General features: G+C 43.0%; 2 protein-coding genes across 6 annotated transcripts in view; one reads left to right on the forward strand and one right to left on the reverse strand.

The window, feature by feature from the left end:
* gnsb (glucosamine (N-acetyl)-6-sulfatase (Sanfilippo disease IIID), b) overlaps positions 1-12,820 on the reverse strand; it is a 56,022-nt gene extending 43,202 nt beyond the window's left edge. Inside the window, exon 1 of the mRNA XM_043681383.2 lies at positions 12,588-12,820. Coding sequence (XP_043537318.2) covers positions 12,588-12,701 — 114 coding nt within the window. The 5' untranslated portion in view covers positions 12,702-12,820. The remainder of the gene's footprint in view (positions 1-12,587) is intronic.
* The window catches only part of polm (polymerase (DNA directed), mu), a 46,289-nt gene continuing 27,394 nt past the window's right edge, over positions 2,462-21,356 (forward strand). The window contains exons 1-2 of one of the 5 annotated variants that reach the window (XM_043681380.2): positions 13,020-13,285; positions 13,726-13,900. Coding sequence is in view for 2 of the 5 variants with exons in the window: in XM_087984345.1 (XP_087840471.1) it covers positions 13,280-13,285 (6 nt within the window). In the remaining 3 variants the exon portion in view is untranslated. Of the gene's footprint in view, positions 2,483-13,019; positions 13,286-13,725; positions 13,901-20,492; positions 20,576-21,116; positions 21,235-21,356 lie in introns of those variants that run through there. The other 4 variants (XM_043681377.2, XM_087984345.1, XM_043681378.2 and 1 more) reach the window with 4 other exon arrangements.

Genomic DNA, 21,356 nt, shown 5'->3' on the forward strand with positions numbered 1-21,356 from the left:
CAAAGTGCTCTCCCACTGACACCTCCGTCACCTGCCCTGCCTTATTTCCCAAGAGTAGATTAAGTTTTGCACCTTCTCTAGTAGGTACATCCACATACTGAATCAGAAAATTGTCTTGTACACACTTAAGAAATTCCTCTCCATCTAAACCTTTAACACTAAGGCAGTCCCAGTCGATGTTTGGAAAGTTAAAATCCCCTACCATAACTATCCTATTATTCTTACAGAAAGCTAAGATCTCCTTACAAGTTTGTTTCTCAATTTCCCTCTGACTACTGGGGGGGTCTATGATACAATCCCAATAAGGTGATCATCCCTTTCTTATTTCTGAGTTCCACCCAAATAACTTCCCTGGATGTATTTCCGGGAATATCCTCCCTCAGCACAGCTGTAACGCTATCCCTTAGCAAAAATGCCACTCGCCCTCCTCTTTATGATCAAGGTCCCATAATATTCTGAGGTAACCTTCACTGTCCACTGCATCTCCAACTTTGGTGTCAGTTGCAAACTTATTAACGACATGTCCGATGTTCACATCCAAATCATTTGTATCAAGGACAAAAAGCAGTGGACCCAGCACAGATCCTTGTGGCAGTCTGCTGGTCACAGGTCTCCACTTTGAAAAACAACCCTCTGCCACTACCCTCTGACTTCTGCCTTTGAGCCAAAAGATGTGCAGCTTGGGCAAATTTGCCTGAGTAAATGCGGGGTTATACAGATACGGTTGGGGATGGAGGCGGCAGGTTGCAGGATACTGATTTGGGTGGGATGTGTTTTGAAGAGTTGGTGGTGTCTTGGTAGGCTGAATGGCCTCTTTCTACACTCAAGGGAATCATTTGTTGATTTTTGTAAAATGGCCTCAATCTGCACTACAGGGATTCTGTGATTTAATAATGCTACTTGCCACAAAATTTCCAGTCTTTGATCTTCTTTGCTATAGTCACCTCATTTACATCGTGTATGCAAATGGAACATTCAATGAGTATAGTCCAGTTGACTGTCAAGTGAAGTTGGTTAGATCACCTTTTGTTAGAGAGGGGCATTGTCTGGCACTTGTCTAGCAGAAATATTACTTGTCATTTGTCAGCTCAAACCTGAATGTTGTCCAGATATTGCCATATCTAGACAGCTTGAGGATGGAACTTTGAAAAATTGTGAATACTGTAACATCTCACATTTGAAGGATGGAAGGACAGACTTTGATCAAGTCACTGAAAATGGTTGGGCCGAGAACATTATTCTAAGGAACTTCTGAAATGAGATTGTTGATGTAATTCTGTTCGCCGAGCTGGGAATTTGTGTTGCAGACATTTCGTCCCCTATCTAGGTGACATCCTCAGTGCTTGGGAACCTCCTGTGAAGCGCTTCTGTGGTGTTTCCTCCGGCATTTGTAGTGGTTTGAATCTGCCGCTTCCGGTTGTCAGTTCCAGCTGTCCGCTGCAGTGGCCGGTATATTGGGTCCAGGTCGACGTGCTTCTTGATTGAATCTATGGATGAGTGCCATGCCTCTCGGAATTCCCTGGCTGTTTTCTGATTGGCTTGTCAGTAGTCTGACAGCCAGACTACTGTGACCACTAGGACTCATAACAGCACACAAACCAACAGCCACTCTCAGACAACAACTCACCAGAACGAAGGACCCGATAGCCAGCATGAGCAAAACCAGTGTAGTGTACAAAATCCCATGCAAGGACTGCACAAAACACTACATAGGACAAACAGGAAGACAGCTAATGATCCGTATCCATGAACACCAACTAGCCACGAAACGACACGACCAGTGATCCTTAGTTGCCACACACGCAGATGACAAGCAACATGAATTCGACTGGGACAACACTACTATTATAGGACAAGCCAAACAGAGAACAGCCAGGGAATTCCTAGAGGCATGGCACTCATCCACAGATTCAATCAATAAGCACATCGACCTGGACCCAATATACCGGCCACTGCAGCAGACAGCTGGAACTGACAACCGGAAGCGGCAGAGACAAACCACTACAAATGCCGGAGGAAAGATCACAGAAGTGCTTCACAGGAGGTTCCCAAGCACTGAGGATGTCACCGTGACAGGGAACGAAACGTCTGCAACACAAATTCCCAGCTCGGCGAACAGAACCACAACAATGAGCACCCGAGCTACAAATCTTTTCACATTCTTGATGTAAGATATTTGATTCAACACTAGAACTATCTTGATTTGTGTTCAGTTTGACTCCAGTCAATAGAGATCATGTAACCCTATCCCCCTTGACTTCAATTTTTAAAGGATTTCTTGACCTTCTGGCCCACTCAGTCAATACAGACTTCATGTCAAGGTCAGTTGCTGTCACCTAACCTCTCAAATTCAGCTCTTACATTCAACTTTTGTCCTAACACACAGAATGTAAGACCACGTGTGACTCGCATCACTTCACGCAACAGAGTTATGGTTTTGCGTCTGGCAGGAGGAGAAGGATCCCATGAGATTGCTTCAGAGGTTAGTGAACAAAGATTCTGCTGAACCCTACTGCAAATAATTCATCCTGTCGACTTTTACATTCTAAACTGAACATTGCTGCTTCAGTTCACATCTAAAATCAGTGGTTTGGCCTCAAGTGGAGTCCTTTGTTCAATTCCAGGCACCAGTTAGGCCTCAGCAATGTGACATGAAGAGAGGATAGAAGCTGGCTGTTCTTAGGGCGGAGAAATGGAAGAAGAAAAACAATTACTTGACATTGGTGTTCAAAATTGTCAAGTGTTTGACAGGGTAAAGAGACATTGGATTGGCTAACATGAGTGTCGGTAACTGGAGTATAGAGGTTTAAAGGCAATTATCCAATGTGGTTTTATAACAGACTGCAAAATGCAATTCAGTTATAACCCTTTCCTTGGTTGTGACAAGATTTTGTTAAGAGAAGTAAAACTGTAAAATACCTGACTAGATTATGATAATTGGTAGCTATGGTACTGAAGGATTTATGATAATGAGGTAAACAGCAGAACAGACATGGGGCTCAGTTGTCAACTTGTTTCAATCTCACGTTCCTGTCAAACGGGGGAACAGAATGAAAATAAGAAACTGGATTTTTTGATCAGGGAAATAATTGCAGTTACTCTTGCTCACAGATCTTTTGCAAACTTTGTTGAGACATTGCGGTGATAGTGCAATCGTTTTCAGCATGCCCCCTCCCATCCTGGGTATCTGGGACCAGTAAATAATAGTGTCCCTCAGTAACCAGTAACTTCACAGAATATTTGCTGAGGCATGCAGAGTCTAAAAGGTCTGAAAGCACAGGTAACAAAATTTAGTTCAGTGTAAAATCATGTGCAGAAAGACAGAGAAGGGGAAAAATAATATGGGATTCTGAGAGGTCAAAGAAAGAAAGGTAGGAAAACAATTTTCTTTTCAACCAAATGGAAACCTGTAGAAAAGGGGGAGTCCACACTGAGTGAGTAGTTCCTGAATAAGCAATATTCCCTGCTTGAATGCAGAGTTTGCTGTCATTAACATTGTATCAAATAGCTTCTTGAGAAAAAATAGTTCTGATAGCAATTTCTTGATTTCTGGGTCTTACATCTCAGAGAGATATTTTCAACATTAATTTGTTCAGAGATGTTTTGTTACATCTCTGCAGCAGCTGAGACATGAACTCAGGTCTTCTGACTAAGAGTTTGGGATACTACAACTGCAGCATTGAAACACAAAACACAACAGGTATAGTTGCTGGAAGGTGCTGTCCATTTAGTGTTTCAAAAACAATGAAGCCTGGGAGCTGAGTTTAATTTTTAAAATTGTAAGAGGCTGCAGTTTTTCTATTAAAATCATTAATTTGGGTAAAGACAATATTTCGCGCATCTCCCTCAATATTTAATACCTTGTGTAAATAGTTGAAGTTCCAACCCTTGGCTATGAGCTGAGTGCACACCCAGTAATAATGAACATGGAGATCAAGGCATCTCACTATGTGGTTTTGATTTTTGAAGTTTTGTTTCCCATTTCGGAGTCACAATCCCCAGAAGTGCTCATACACAAAACTGACTTTTATTTTCCATCATCAAATCACCCATGGTATTTTTCATTTGTTAACCACTACCAGTAAATCACCTCTATTTTCCAATTGATTAATTTACATGCAAAAAAGGCAATGCAGCTCTTCAAAGATGAGGGAGAGAAAGGGAAGGGACTTAATCAAAATGGAGTTGGAAGGGGAGATACAGCATTTGAATCTCTGTGCTGCTCATCTCATTCACACATTCTCTCTCGAGACATCAACACTATTAGTGGACAATGAGTGCCTTTGCTCAGTTTACATAATACTAAATCATCCTATTCAGGGATTGGATTAGATTAGATTCCCTACAGTGTGGAAGCAGGCCCTTCTGCCCAACCAGTCCACACCGACCCTCCGAAGAGTAACCCACCCAGACCCATTTCCCCTCTGACTAGTGCAACTAACACTATGGGCAATTTAGCATGGCCAATTCACCTGACTTGTACACATCTTTGGACTGTGGGAGGAAACCGGAGCACCCAGAGGAAACCCATGTAGACACGGGGAGAACGTGCAAACTCCACACAGACAGTCGCCCAAGGCTGGAATCGTACCTGGGACCCTGGTGCTGTGAGGCAGCAGTGCTAACCACTGAGCCACCGCGATATTAAGTAACACCTGTGAAGCAGGTTGTCCTTGAAACCAGAGCTCCTGATTCAGAGGGATGGACGCTTCCAATGCACCAAAAGAGCATTCTTTGCTCAATTTAGTGTATTCGTATTGGTTGTTGATAGGTATTTCAAGTTCAACATGACTGCTTTTCCAAACCTGTCAAGGAAACTTCAATAAAACTTATTGAGTCATAACACAAACAATCACTGAGGAATTTAATAAGACAAGGGTGGTTTGCAGGAGATTTACACAACAGCAGGCATTACACATCGATTACAAAGTAACTGGATCTGAGGATAAGATGAGTAAAGAACTTCTCATTTGCAAATGAAGCCTGTGTCCTGTAATTGGCAATAAGACAGAATGTATAACATTATGGCATTGATTCACACATAGTTATCAACATGGCTAAGTTGTTATCAGTGATTCAGTTGGTGATGGGTTCAGCTCTTGCCCATTTTAGATCACATATATTGTCTGTTAGAGATCCACTGAATGTTTAGAGTGACGAGATATGGCCTTGTGGATAGCACAACTCTGAGGTGTCAGAAGCAATGCAAAGCAGTGGTCACGTAATGCATCATGTATGCATCTAATAACAGTTGGAGTGGGGATGAATGAATTATTTTGACTGAAAAAAAGCGAAGAACATTGATGCTGAGAATTAAACTCTCTGAAATCAACATGAAGCATTCTCAAGTGAAGTTGTGTTATGCCCAAAAAAAACCTCCCAAATGAGAAGCAAATCTTCGACCTTTGTGCGAGTATAAGATCTTTACTCACTTGTCACATCAACTGTGCTATTTCTTTTTGGAAGGAGCATTGCCCATTTCATCTCAAACTCAGTTATTTCATGTTAAATATGGTACATTCACATAATTATTTTCTCACTGAGACAGTCCAGTCCTAAATCGTGTGAATAGAGTTCTTCATTACATTATTTGGGATATTTGAAATGCATCACGAGTTGCATTGTCTCAAAGTTTCCTCAGTCATGTTTCTCAGTTTTTCATGGTTAATTTTGGACATGAAAAGTTGACTGGTGTATTGTGAGATCTTACTACTAATACCAAAATGGTCGTTTATGACATTTCAGTAGGCAGTGTCCCTTCTTCTGAACAGGAGTCATACCAGACTTCAAACATTAATTCTGTTTCTCTCTCTGCAGATGCTACCAGACTTTCTCCAGCATTCTCTGTATTTGTTTCAGATTTCCAGTACAGGAATATTAGAGGCTTGACAGGATAAATGCTGAGTGGATGTTTCCCTTCAAGGGACAATCCTAGGATCTCAGGCTACAGTCTCAGAATAAAGTGGCATCAGCATAAGACAGAGATGAGGAAGGATTTCTTCTCTCCAAACGTGTCAGTCATTGAAACTCCTTACCCACTGAGTCATTACATTACATTACATTACAGTGTGGAAACAGGCCCTTCAGCCCAACAAGTCCACACCGACCCGCCGAAGCGCAACCCACCCATGCCCCTACATTTACCCCTTACCTAACACTACGGGCAATTTAGCATGGCCAATTCACCTGACCTGCACATCTTTGGACTGTGGGAGGAAACCGGAGCACCCGGAGGAAACCCACGCAGACACGGGGAGAATGTGCAAACTCCACACAGTCAGTCGCCTGAGGCGGGAATTGAACCTGTGTCTCAGGCGCTGTGAGGCAGCAGTGCTAACCACTGTGCCACCGTGCCGCCCACATATATTTAAGTCCTTGCATATATTTAAGGCTGAGATAAAACCATTCTCAATCAGTGGAGGAATGAAGGGTTACAAACAAAGAGCAGGAAAGTGGATGATGAGTGTCAGATCAGCCATGATCATATTGAATGGCAGAGCAGGCTTAAGGGGCTGAATGGCCTACTCCTGTTCTTATGTCTTCTGGTATTACCTGAGTATTGTGCCTATTGCCTTGTTCTGATGTTTCATCCAAAACACAGTACATCTGGCAATGAAGCATTTATTCAGCACAGTGCTGAAATGCTAGCCAAGTTGTGTTCAAATTTTCTTTGACTCCGAAACATCTGACTATAAATGAAGTAAAGTCAAAAAATGTATCTTCTCAGGGAGAAAGCAAAATTGAACCCAGTTCAGCAGCAAATATTCTCCTGAAAATATATATTGTTTCCAACATTTAATGCAAAATGTTTATGAAACTACAAAATAGGAAGTGAATAAACTTGCAATTAACACTGACTCATATAGTGACTGGCCTTCAGCACGTAAAAGTCACAAGGCCATTTCAATATCTCTCCGAGTACATTGTTTTGATACTCTGATCTTTCATTCACAGGACTCTTGATGCTTATTCCTTAGTAAGTAGCTGAAAAAAATCCTTTCAATTAATAGTGGGTATGTCGTTTTATTGCTCAGACATAGGGATAATTGTAGCAAAATGGCTCCTGCATAGAGCAGGGATTCTTGATTCTATCACTCAAAGCTCGATCCTTCAGACCCAAAACTCTCACTTTGTCATTGGAGTGCAACACATTACTTCTGGAAGGTATCCACGACTTCCAGCACCTTGAACCAGGGTTTTAAGAACTCCACGGGCAACGTTGACATTGCTTAGCAAGCTTGTTTTTACAGGCAGGACTATCATTTCAGAGTCTGCTAAAAATCACTTCATTTAAAATGGACAACATCATGGATGAGATGATCTCAAGAAGCTTTTACAAAAAAAATTACGGTGCAGATTCCCCATCCTTTCTTCGACTCACCTCGGGTCAAACATGAAGGAAATGACATTGTTAAACCAGATGAACATGTGTGAAGAACACTGTGCATCACATTACCTTTTTAAGGCATTGGTGATTCTGGCAACAGACACAGAAATTCTCCTAGAATTCTCCAGAAGTCTCAGTCCACTTTACAATGTTTTTGGGTTAATTTGACCACACACACACATTTTGATCCAAAGAAAAAATGGTTTGGTTTGGTATCATGTTTGTTTGCGTTGTTTTCTTGTTTATCTTTGACTCATCATCCCACAGATAACCAAAGAAAAGTTATTTGTCCACCATTTAGTTGGGCATTAGTCAACAGCATTGACTAATGAAAACCGAGACAAATGTTAGTCAACTTAAATAAAAGCAAACATTTTATGTGAACAGTTGTGTTGTTTGATGTTTCAGATGAAACCTTGAAGGTCAGGTGCCATTCAGAGTGTGGCTAATGTTGTCCCACTTTTTAAGAAGGGAGCGAGAGAGAAAGCAGGAAATTATAGACCAGTTAGTCTGACCTCAGTGGTGGGAAAGATGCTGGAGTCAATTATAAAGGATGAAATTACGACACATCTGGATAGCAGTAACAGGATAGGTCAGAGTCAGTATGGATTTATGAAGGGGAAATCATGCTGGACTGATCTTCTGGAATTTTTTGAGGATATAACTCTGAAGATGGACAAGGGAGATCCAGTGGATGTAGTGTACCTGGACTTTCAGAAAGCCTTTGATAAAGTCCCACAGAGGAGGTTAGTGAGCAAACTTAGGGCGCATGGTACTGGGGGCAAAGTACTGACTTGGATTGAAAATTGGTTGGCTGACAGGAAACAAAGAGTAGTGATAAACGGCTCCCTTTTGGAATGGCAGGCGGTAACCAGTGGGGTACCACAGGGATCAGTGCTGGGACCGCAGCTTTTTACAATATATATTAATGATATAGAAGATGGTATTAATAATAACATTAGAAAATTTGCTGATGATACAAAGCTGGGTGGCAGGGTGAAATGTGAGGAGGATGTTAGGAGATTACAGGGTGACCTGGACAGGTTAGGTGAGTGGACAGATGCATGGCAGATGCAGTTTAATGTGGATAAATGTATGGTTATCCACTTTGGTGGCAAGAACAGGAAGGCAGATTACTACCTAAATGGAGTCAAGTTAGGTAAAGGGGCAGTACAAAGAGATCTGGGTGTTCTTGTACACCAGTCAATGAAGGTAAGCATGCACATACAGCAGGTAGTGAAGAAAGCTAATAGCATGCTGGCCTTCATAACAAGATGGATTGAGTATAGAAGCAAAGAGGTTCTTCTGCAGCTGTACAGGGCCCTGGTGAGACCACACCTGGAGTACTGTGTGCAGTTTTGGTCTTCAAATTTGAGGAAAGACATTCTGGCTATTGAGGGAGTGCAGCGTAGGTTCACGAGGTCAATTCCTGGAATGGCGGGACTATCTTATGTTGAAAGATTGGAGTGACTGGGCTTGTATACCCTTGAGTTTAGAAGACTGAGAGGGGATCTAATTGAGACGTATAAGATTATTGAAGGATTGGACACTCTGGAGGCAGGAAACATGTTTCCGCTGATGGGTGAGTCCCGAACCAGAGGACACATCTTAAAAATAAGGGGTAGGCCATTTAGGACAGAGATGAGGAGAAACCTCTTCACCCAGAGAGTGGTGGGTGTGTGGAATGCTCTGCCCCAGAAGGCAGTGGAGGCCCAGCCTCTGGATTCATTTAAGAAAGAGTTGGATAGAGCTCTCAAGGACAGTGGAATCAAGGGCTGTGGAGATAAGGCAGGAACAGGATACTGATTGAGGATGATCAGCCATGATCATATTGAATGGTGATGCAGGCTCGAAGGGGAGAATGGCCTACTCCTGCACCTATTGTCTATTGTCTCTGGTTCCCAAATCTCTCAAAGTCCCCAAAGGGGAAGCAACATCTCCACATTCACGCTTCCAGGACCCGAAGAAACTTCTGTGTTTCAATAAGATCACCTCTCATTTTTCTAAATTCCAACGAATACAGGCCAAATCTAATCAACCTTTCCTCATGAGACAGTTTCTGCTATCAGCTGATATCCAGTATCAATCAAGTGAACCTTCTGGGAACTGCCTCCAATGCCAGTGTATCTTCCCTGAAACAAAGGGCCCAAAACTGCTCCTCGGATGCTGCCTGACTGGTTGTGTTTTTCCAGTCCCACACTTTTTGACTCTGATCTGCAATGCTTACTTTTTCCCAAAACTGTTCACAATATTTGAACTTTGTGGGCTGCATGGTGGCTCAGTGGTTAGCACTGCTGCCTCATAGCGCCAGGGACCCGGATTCGATTCCGGCCTCCGGCAATTGTGTGTGCGGAATTTGCTCATTCTCCCAGTGTCTGCGTGGGTTTCCTCTGGGTGATCCCACAATCCAAACGTGTGCAGGTTATGTGAATTGGCCACACACAGTTGCCCATAGTGTTCAGGGATGTGGAGGTTCAGTGCATCGGTCAGGGGTAAGTATAAGGTAGGGGAATGGGTCTGGGTGGGTTACTCTTTGGAGGGTCGGTGTGGACTTGTTGGGCCGAAGGGCCTGTTTCCACACTGTAGAGATTCTATAGTCTGATCAGATTTCAGCAAAACCTTCCCATTTTTGTATTCCATTCCCTTAGAAATAAAGGTGAACATTTAATTTGTTCCCAGTTACCTGCTCAACTTAGATGCTAGTTTTTTATGATTGATGCATGAGGAATTCCAAATCTCTGTTTTCTGTCGCTTGCTAGTCTTGCTGTTTCCATGATGCTCAGCCCCGAGTCAGTATTCTTCCTGCCCAGATGGACACCATCTCATTTTCTGACATTATATTCCATCTATCAATTCGCTGAACCTGTTTATATCTCTCTGTAGACTGTGTCATCCTAACCACTGCATTCCCAACTATTTTTGTGTCATCTGCAAACTTGGCTGGAGTACATTCACTTCTTTCATCCAAGTCATTAATGTGTTATTGCGAATAATTGTGGCCCCAGCCCTGAGGTGATGCATTTTGGTAGCACGAACAAGACAAGGGAGTCCACATTGAGTGGTTGGATCCAAGGAATTACAGAGGATCAGAGGAACCTGGGTGTACATGTCCACAGATCCTTGAAGGCAGCAGGGCAATCAGTAAGGTGGGTGAGAAGTCAGATGGGACTCTTTCTTGCCTCTATCATTCAAAGCATTGAATCTCAGAGCAAGGAGGGCATGATGAAACTGTAAATAGTATTAGTTACGCCACAACTGGAGGACTGTGTACAGTTCTGGTCACCACATTCTCGAGGGTTAAGAAAAGATTTACTAGAATGTTGCTGTAAATGGAGGGTTTGAGTTATAAAGAAAATAGGCTAGATAGATTTGGACATTTTCCACTTGAGCGGAGTAGATTGAGGGGTGACCTGATAGAGGATTATAAAATTATGAGGGGCAGAGATAAAGTGGGTAGTAAGGGTCTTTCCCTAGAGTGGGGACATTCTAAACTGGGCGACATTTTTAAGGTGAGAGGAGAAAAGTCATGAAGGGCAACTTTTTTTTAGCGAGAGTGGTTCATGTATGGAATGAACTGCCAGAGGAAGTTGCAGATGTAGGTCCAATTTCAATATGTAAAAGACATTTGGAAAGGTTAAAAATCACACAATACCAGGTTATAGTGCAACAGGTTTATTTGGAAGCACTAGCTTTCAGAGTGCTGATCCTTCATCAGGTGGTTGTGGAGTATAAGATTGTAAGACACAATTTATAGCATAAGTTTACAGTGTGATGTAACTGAAATTATATGTTGAATATATTCAGCATATAATTTCAGCTACACCACGGTGGTACAGTGGTTAGCACTGTTGCCTCGCAGCGCCAGAGACCCAGGTTCAATTCCCGTCTCAGGCGACTGACTGTGTGGAGTTTGCACGTTCTCCCCGTGTCTGCGTGGGTTTCCTCCGGGTGCTCCGGTTTCCTCCCACAGTCCAAAGATGTGCATGTCAGGTGAATTGGCCATGCTAAATTGCCCGTAGTGTTAGGTAAGGGGTAAATGTAGGGGTATGGGTGGGTTACGCTTCGGCGGGTCGGTATGGACTTGTTGGGCCGAAGGGCCTGTTTCCACACTGTAACGTAATCTAATCTAATCTAATCTAAAAAAACCACTGTCAGCTTTTGCTATAAATTCTGTGTCTTACAAACTTATAGTCCACAACCACCTGATGAAGGAGCAGCACTCTGAAAGCTAGTGCTTCCAAATAAACCTGTTGCACTATAACCTGGTATTGTGTGATTTTTAACTTTGTACACCCCAATTCAACACTGGCATCTCCAAATTTAGAAAAGTATGTGAAAAGGCAAGGTTGGAGGGATATAGGCCAAATGCAGACATTTGGGACTATTTAGCTTGGGAACATGGTTGGCATGGACTAGTTAGACCGAAGGGGCTGTTTCCATGCTGTTTGACGATATGTTTACTCCAGAAAAGGTGCAGAAGAGATCGCCAGGACGTTACCTGAGCTGGAGTGATTCAGCTATGAAAAAGACTGAAAAGGCTGGGGTTCTTTTTCTCAGAACAGAGAGGGCTGTTTGGGGATCTGACTGAGATGGACAGCATACGCAGGCTAGTTAGGGAGAAACATTTTCCCTGAGTAGAGGGGTCACTAATTCGGGGGCACAGTTTTCAGCTAAGGTTTAGAGGGGATTTGAGGAAATATGTTTTTCACCAGACGTTTGTGGGTAACTAGAACTCACTGCGTGAAAATGGTGATATCGGTAGGAGCCTTCAAGTCATGAAACAAATATTTAGATTGGCCCTTAAAACACCATAGCACACAGCGGTGCGGGGCAGGTGTTGGAAACTGGGATGAGAATGGTTGCATGTTTGATGACCTGCTCTGGCAAGGTGGGTCAGAGCGCCTCTTTCCGTGCTGTAAAACAACTTTGACTTTATGAAAGTCATATTAAAAGTTTATAAACTTTTGTATCGTCTCATCTAAACCACACACACAAACAAAAATAGCAATGCAGTGAAAAGCCTAAAACATTGGTTCCCTTTCTGGGACAAGAGTTAACCAGCTCTTCACAATGACCCTCCGTCTGGAGAGACGTGAACAACAGACATACCTGTGCGGCACAGCTGAAACACGTTAGATTTCAACAGGATTAGGAGAGAACTAAAGTACAAGTCACATCGACCAGTCCATCTGAAACCTACCATTCCTTGGAGCTTGATATCTTGATCGTCTGTTAGTATGAACACAATATTCTGTCTCATACAGTGTCCAAAACGAAAGGACACCATCAGGAACAAAAACGCGATCGGCTTCATGGTATTGTCCCAGTCGGAAGAGAAGTGGCTCAGGCTGTGAGGTGTCTTCAGGGAGAGTTCAGCGGGTGGATCGCTGGAACACTCCCACCCCCCTCCCCAAAACCCGTCTTACACCAGAGTCTGCAGCAGCTCTCGTTTCCTGATCCGAGTTTTCTGCGTGGCTCAACCCCCAACACAGTTGGACGAAAACGACAAACCCCATAACCAATCATCCGTCCCAGAAAGACGTCAGTCTGTCCATGTCTTTCTGAAATGTCCAATTGTGTGCTCGGTTTGGAGAACAGGGCGTGACTGAAAAGAACAAACTTCGCTCGTTGTCGCCGTGAAAGTTGTGTTTTTCACCCGAAGTATTCTGAAACTCTCATGTCGAGACCGGTTGCCATTTTAAATGCACTTCTTAAAAACTGAAATAAGACCAAACAGAGATAATTTAACTCCCATAAAGAGTTAGGCTGGTGATGAACGTATTGCTCTTGGTGGACATGAAAGATCTGACAACCATGAGATATCAATCTAACCCAAAAGTGACACCTTTTTAGCCACAAGCGTTGGTTTCATCCGAACATTTCTTTCACACAATGGAGGTAAATATATTTAATCTTTCCGTTGACTTGACATCCCACCATTACATTTGTTCAGACCTCTCTCTATCTCTTCCCAATATGTGCAATAACCTTCAGTCGTAAAACTTCCAATCTCAAGATGTGGAGGAGGTGGTGTTGGACTGGGGTGGATAAAGTTAAAAAATCATCCAACCACCAGATGAAGGAGCAGCGCTCTGAAAGCTAGTGCTTCCAAATAAACCTGTTGGACTGTAACCTGGTGTTGTGTGATTTCCAATCTCAGTGCATGACTAGATTACAACTGAAAATACTGCAGCTTTCCTCTTCATCAGTCCAAAACCTTGTGCCCTCCAGGCCTGAACCAGACTGCGACTGAGTGAATGATGACATCTCTCAACGTTTTTTTTTCATTTGTCTTTCCCCAAATTAATGATCTCACCCAGGTTCTTGTCTTGTTATAGCCATGCCAGTTTTGTCGCAGTGTTCCTCTGGCTGTCACCTCTCCATTCATTAAGGATGCAATATCGACCAGATTTTAGAAGAATACAAGGAGGAAGTCGCAAAGGCTCTCAGCATCATCTCGTATTGTCTGGCTAGAGGCACGGTCCCAGGGAATTATATTGTTTCGGAAAGAAAGCAAGTATCTGTTCTTTGAGAAAAATAATACTCATACAGTACAGAAGCAGACTCTTTGGTCCAACCAATCCATGCTGACCATAATCCCAAACTCAACTAACCTACCTGTCTGCACTTGGTCCATATCCCACCAAACATTTCTCATTCATGTACTTACCTAAAAGACTTTTAAATGCTGTAACTGTACCCAGATTCACTACATCTTCTGGAATTTCATTCCACACAGGAACTATTTCAGCTTAAAGTAATTGGCCCCTCATGTCTTTTTTTTAACCTTTCTCCTCTCACCTTAAAGATATGCCTCGTAGTCCTGTTCCCTCACCCTCGGGAAAAGATATCTGCCATTCACCTTATTTGTGTGCCTCATGATTTTTCATCCTGTATAAGGTCACAACCCAAACTCCTCTGCTCCAGTTTAAAAAAGCCTCAGCCAGTCCAGCCTTTCCTTATAGCTCAAACCCCCCATTCTCAGCAACATCCTGGTACATCTTTTCTGAACTTATTTTCAGTTTAATAATATCCTTCCTATAACAGGATGACTAGAACTGGATACAAAATTCGAGAAAAGATACATAATGAATCATCATTTAATGTGTGGCTTGAGGCAATTAGAGCAGTATCACTTCTGAATTTTAATTTGAAAAATTCTCAAATTTTGTTCTCCAAATGTCCGACTGAATATGGGTCAAAGGAGTTAGGTTACAGATCTTATTGAGCAACTGAGTGACTCACTTCTTTGTCTCTGTATACTTAGAAGTCAATAATTTGGAACCACTAATCTCCAAAGGATTAGAGAGAATTTAAGGAAATTGGTCCTTATCCAGAGGATGTTGGAAGGATGGGTTTAATGACTGAAAGGTCATCAAAAGCAGAAACTCTTATCATTGTTTAACCAGTGCATGGTTATGCTGGAAGTGTTGGAAAATAAAAAAAGATACAGAGCAAAACCTGGCACGTGGGATGAGGTTAGAGCTAATTTTAAGTCAAATAGACATGATGGGATGAATGGTTTCTTTACAAGATGTAAATGTCTAAAATTGTACCGTCAGCCAATATGCCTGTAGTGTCTGAAAGTCTGTGATAAGTTTCATTCTCTTCACCACTTCCCTTCTTGCTTTCATGAGTTTCCTTAAATCTGTGCCTTCGAGTCAGCCTACCCTCATCGTATTTGAACTCTGTCACTGTTTTGTCTATGGAAAAGAAATTATTTTGAGACATCTAAATACATTTTTATGTTTTATTGTGGCTTAGTTTGTAATTCCACTGACCTGTGCATTGCTCAGTCATGTAGATCAGAATGTCTCAAAGTGAATATCCAGACTTTACTGTATTAGCTGATCTTAGGCAGTTAGAGGATTTTAATTATTGGAATATAGGAAGAGGAGTAGGCCATTCAGCCCCTTGAACCTGTTCATCATTCAATGAGAACATGGCTGATCTGTAGCATATCTGCTTCAGGCCTATATTCCTTTGCTTAACAAAGTGTATCTATCTCAGATTTAAATTTAACAAGTAATTGATAGTAATTATGGACTGGAGGAAATTGAGCTCAGCACAGATTTCCTACTCAATAACCCTTATTTGAAACAGTGTAGATCCTGAGGAACATAGGATATGAGAGCTTTTTAGTTGGCCTCAACTAACAACTTGATCACTCACAACTTGGGGTGTAAATGGAGACCATGAATTTATGTCACCCATGGAACTGTATTCCAAAAGCATCAATGTTATTACAAAAATTGAGGGAAGAAAAATACAAAACAACGTGTCTGCATGGGTTTCCTCCGGGTGCTCCGGTTTCCTCCCACAGTCCAAAGGTGTGCAGGTTAGGTGGATTGGCCATGCTAAATTGCCCGTAGTGTTAGGTAAGGGGTAAATGTAGCAGTGGGTTGCGCTTCGGTGTGGACTTGTTGGGCCGAAGGGCCTGTTTCCACACTGTAATGTAATCTAATCTAATCTAAAAAAAACAACGTTGTACTTGGTTCAGAATTGTAAACCCAATCTCCCTCAACTCAGACACCAAGCATGGAATCTTCCTAAGTCCCAAATGACATGGGCTGCAGTGATATTTGAGAGAATTATGTGAGGTGTCAAGACAGCCTTTCTTAATATCGAGACTGACAAGTCTTATTTTCCATTCAAGTCGCAAACATTAACATGGGTTTCAGGTCAGTGAGCTGTGAGAGGATTATTACAGTAAATTATTGCTCATTGTCACCTTCATTACCACTTAATCTGACCTCAATAATGGGCAGGCTCCAATTCTCCCACTCACTAGAATAGAAACTAGTCATGTTGTCTTTCACTGTGTCTCGCACCTGCACACATAAAACATGGGGGCTGTGGAAAATATAAGCACTACTGCAGTTAGTTTTAAAAATAAAAATATATAAGCAGGAGATTTAGAGTCTCCACAGTTTAGAGCACTGACTCTGTGTTGGCTGGTGTTATAGTTAACCTGGGACAAAAAAAAACAAAATAAAAAGAAAAAAATAGAAACTAGTCATGATAACTCCTGACATGAAACTCTGAGCAGGTACCTGGCGATTTTCTGCTTGCTCCTCCAGTCGTTCATTCGAGACAACTGGCACCAACATTTCAGGGCATGCTTCATGGGCAGCAGCCATGCACACCCCACATCCATGGATATTGACAACTAACAAGCAAAAGACTCTCTGCATCACCATGGACATCTGTGATCCACTTAGAACAGTGTTCCACACTTGGAAGTGCACTGGTTTGTTTCTTTGTAACATCACTGCAAGAATACTGCTGTTGGGCAGCCAACCAATTCATGGACTGGTGCATGGATCTCATGCTCACAGCATTGTACGGTATTGCATTTCCTAGCTTTGCTCCCCCAGGTCCATTTTAATTTTGCCTTGCAGTTTAGCACAGATAAAAATCCAGGCAGTTTGTCATGATTGTCACTTACCAGTCAAGGGGATGACACATCATTTTACAACACAGTGCTACATGATTCTTAAATCTGCAATGTGTGCTAGCCATACACATGGCAAACATAGTGCAAATGCTGCAAGCATACCCCCTTGTCTCCAAATTGAAAGGGAATCATCATACATCAAGTTGAGAGAGACAGCCTTCAGTGAAGGGGTCCTAAGCCAATGATTCATGGGCACCATCTGCATCAGCCAGTTACTTGGTGCAAGCAGGGTCACAACTAACTCCTTATTGGGGGAAACAGTGAAGACAGATGAAAGCAAAGCTTTGGATGTTGTCTATATGGACTTCAGCAAGGTGTCTGACAAGGTTCCACATGGTAGACTGGATAGCAAAGTTAGATCATATGAAATATAGGGAGAGCAGGACATTTGGATGCAAAATTGGCACAAAAGCCAGAGGCAGAGGGTTGTGATGGGGGGTTGTTTTTTTGACTGGAGGCTGTGATCAGCAATGTGCATCAAGGATCAGTGCTGGGTCCACTGCTTTTTGTCATTTACGTAAATGATTTGGATGTGAATACAGGAGGTATGGTTACGAAGTTTGCAGATGACACCAAGATTTGTTGGTATAGTGGACAACGATGAAGGTTACCTCAGAGTACAATGGGACCTTGATCAGATGGGTCAATGGGCCAACGAGTAGCAGATGGAGTTGAATTTAGGGACAGAAGGGGCAACTTTTTCATGCAGAGGGTGGTGCATGTATGAAATGAGCTGCCAGAGGAAGTGGTGGAGGCTAGTACAATTACAGCATTTAAAAGGCATCCAGATGGATACATGAATAGGAAGGGTTTCGAGGGATCTGGGCCAACTGCTGGCAAGGGGGACTAGATTGGGTTGGGATATCTGGTTGGCATGGACGAGTGGACTGAAGGGTCTGTTCCCATGCTGGACATCTCTATGACTCTATGACACTATATTGTGGCTGTACAGGACATTGGTTCGGTCACTTTTGGAATATTGCATGCAATTCTAGTCTTCTTCCTGTTGGAAGATGTTGTGAACTTGAAAGGGTTCAGAAAAGATTTGTAAGGATGTTGCCAGGGTTGGAGGGTTTGAGTTAAAGGGGGGGTTGAATAGGTTGGGGCTGTTTTCCCTGGAGCGTCAGAGGTTGAGGGGTGACCTTATAGATGTTTATAAAATCATGAGGGGCATGGATGGGGTAAATGGACAAAGTCTCTTCCCTGGGGTGGGGGTGTCCAGAACTAGAGGGCACAGGTTTAGGATGACAGGGGAAAAATATAAAAGAGACCTAAGGGGCAACTTTTTCACACAGAGGGTGGTGTGTAAGTGGAATGAGCTGCCAGAGAAAGTGGTGGAGGTTAGTACAATTGCAACATTTAAGAGGCATTTGGATGGGTATATGAATAGGAAGGGTTTGGAGGGATATGGGCCGGGTGCTGGCAGGTGGGACTAGATTGGGTTGGGTTATCTGGTTGGCTTAAATGGGTTGGACCGAAGGTCAGGCAGCATTCAAGGAGCAGGAAAACTGACGTTTCGGGCAGGAGCATCAGGATTCCCGATGAAGAGCTCCTGCCAGAAACATCAGCTTTCCTGCTCCTCAGATGCTGCCTCACCTGCTGTGATTTTCCAGCACCACTCTAATCTTGACTCTAATCTCCATCATCTGTAGTCCTCACTTACGCGAGTTGTACCAAAGGGTCTGTTTCTGTGCTGTACATTTCTGACTCGAAGTGTTAGTTACCATTTGGCAGCCCAAGACTGGATATTATTCAGATGGTGTTGCATTTGAATATGAGCTGCTTCAGTATGTGAAGAGTCATGAATGGTGCTGAACATTGTGCACCCATCAGCAAACATCCCCACCTCTGATCTAATGATGGAGCAGCTGAAGATTTTTTTTGTTCAATTTAATGGACGGTTTCTCTCCATGATACCCAGCAAGGTTTATTTTATTGAGCAATCATCATGAGGATATCAGGATATTAAATATCTATTAAGACTCTGTAGTGTCCATCTCCTCCAAAGTTAGCCCAAATCCAGAAGTACTTATCACTTGTGGATTTCTCCACCCACTGCCCTCCAAGGCTGCTCTTGTCCCACTCTGACAGGTGCATGCAACATCTACTTTCTCTTGTTCTCACCCATCCCAACCCCCAGCATCACTAATCTTGTGTGCCTTCTGAACCTCCTATACCTACCAGCCTTTCCTTTCACCGTAACAGGAATATACTGTCTCTGGACTCTCGTTATTTCCTTTCTGAAGGCTTCCCATTTTCCAGCCATCCTTTTTACCTGAAAACATATGCCCCCAATCAGCTTTTGAAAGTTCTAGCCTAATACTCTCAAAATTAGCCTTTCTCCAATTTAGATCTTCAACTTTTAGATCTGATCTATCCTTTTCCACTACTATTTTAAATCCAATAGAATTATGGTCGCTGGCCCCAAAGTGCTCCCCCACTGAAAACTCAGTCATCTGCCCTGCCTTATTTCCCAAGAGTAGGTCAAGTTTTGCACCTTCTCCAGTACGTATATCCACATACTGAATCAGAAAATTTTCTTATACACACTGAACAAATTCCTCTCCATCTAAACCCTAAATACTATGGCAGTCCCAGTCTATGTTTGGAAAGTTAAAATCCCCTACCATAACCACCCTATTATTCTTACAGATAGCTGAGAGCTCCTTACAAATTTGTTTCTCAATTTCCTGCTGACTACTAGGGGGTCTATAATTCAATTCCAATAAGGTGATCATCCCTTTCATATTTCTGATCAACCCAAGTAACTTCCCTGGATATATTCCCAGGAATATCCTCCCTCAGTACAGCTGTAATGCTATTCCTTATCAAAAACGCCACTCCCCCTCTTCTCTTGCCTCCCTTTCTGTCCTTCCTATAGCATTTGTATCCTGGAACATTAAGCTGCCAGTCCTGCCCATCCCTGAGCCATGTTTCTGTAATTGCTATGATATCCCAGTCCCATGTTCTGACCCATGCCCTGAGTTCATCTGCCTTCCCTGTTAGGCCCCTTGCATTGAAATAAATGGAGTTTAATTTATTAGTCCCACCTTGTTCTCTGCTTTGTCCTTGCCTGCCCTGATTGTTTGATTCACTTCTTTTCTCAACGGTACTACTCTTAGATTGATCTCTATCCTCACTATCTTCCTGGGTTCCACCACCACCACACCTTACTCGTTTAAATCCTCCTTGAGCAAATCTCCCTGCCAGTATATTAGTTCCCTTCCAATTTAGGTGCAATCCGTCTCTTGTACAGGTCACTTTTACCCCAAAAGAGATTCCAATGATCCAAAATTGTGAATCCTTCTCCCATATACCAGCTCCTCAGCCATGCATTAATCTATCCCATCCTCCTATTCCTCCCCTCACAGTTATGGTAACATCATTGAACATCAAAGGGTGTTGATAAGAGTGTCTCTTGTTGGAGATGGTCATTGCCTGGCAATTGTATGCCACAAGAGGATTCTGGGTAAGTCAAGTTGAAGGACGGCTGTCACAGGCTGCTCCTTTTTTGAGGTATTTTAGGTGTTGGAGGTGTTTTCCTTGAATTCCAGGAACAGTAATTTCTGTTTTATATGCTGTTGCATTGTTTAGGAACTTTGGAGAAATACAAGTTAAAACAACAGCACTTATAAAAGGGAGAGGCAGCACATGATCAGGCAGTGCAAAAGAGAGAGAAAGTGAAAAAGAAACCCACAGTGTTCCCCAACACCACAGTGAACCTGCTGATGGTAACATATTTTTGATGGCGATGGGGTGTCAATAAAACAGGGCTGTTTTGGAGTTGATTGTACTTTATTGGAATGCCAGCGCATGTTTCACTTCGTTTCTCCATCCGTAGTCAAGATTTAGAGATGCCGGTGTTGGACAAGGGTGTACAAAGTTAAAACTCACACAACACCAGGTTATAGTCCTACAGGTTTAATTGGAAGCACACTAGCTTTTGGAGCGACGCAATCACCTGATGAAGGAGCGTTGCTCCGAAAGCTAGTGTGCTTCCAATTAAACCTGTAGGACTATAACCTGGTGTTGTGTGAGTTTTAACTCTTTCCATCCGAGTATTCACATAGAGTTCAAAATGGTTCACTTGCAGAGACAGTGAATACACCTCAGGCAATGTGCAGTGTGTTCGAGTTGCATCCGCGTGCACGATGTGCTTTGCTGGTCACTGGCCTGTGCTGGATTCAGTCCCATTGGTTGCACTCTCGGCTGCTCAGGAAGAAGGAGTCAGGCCGATTGCACCCTTCCGCCGCGCTCGTCCTCGTCCAGGCCGCGTGCACGCGCACGGGGAGGGGGGCGGGGCCTGAGTTATTTCCGTGCATCGGCCGGATTGAGCGACTGTCAATGACACCGTGCTGGGTGCACAGAAGCCTCCCGTCTTGCTGTCTGGGTACGTTGCACAATTCACTTACCTTTGACCATGTCTCCCATTCCTGTTCGGCCCAAAAAACAGCAGCAGCACCAGCACCTTCCAGCTTCTTGCAAAGGTCTGGGTCTTAGTTTGGGTGTGTG

The sequence above is a fragment of the Chiloscyllium plagiosum genome, unplaced genomic scaffold (assembly GCF_037043375.1).
Source record: "Chiloscyllium plagiosum isolate Xiang-an unplaced genomic scaffold, Cpla_swu_hap1 HiC_scaffold_48, whole genome shotgun sequence".
In the NCBI taxonomy this organism is placed as follows: domain Eukaryota; kingdom Metazoa; phylum Chordata; class Chondrichthyes; order Orectolobiformes; family Hemiscylliidae; genus Chiloscyllium; species Chiloscyllium plagiosum.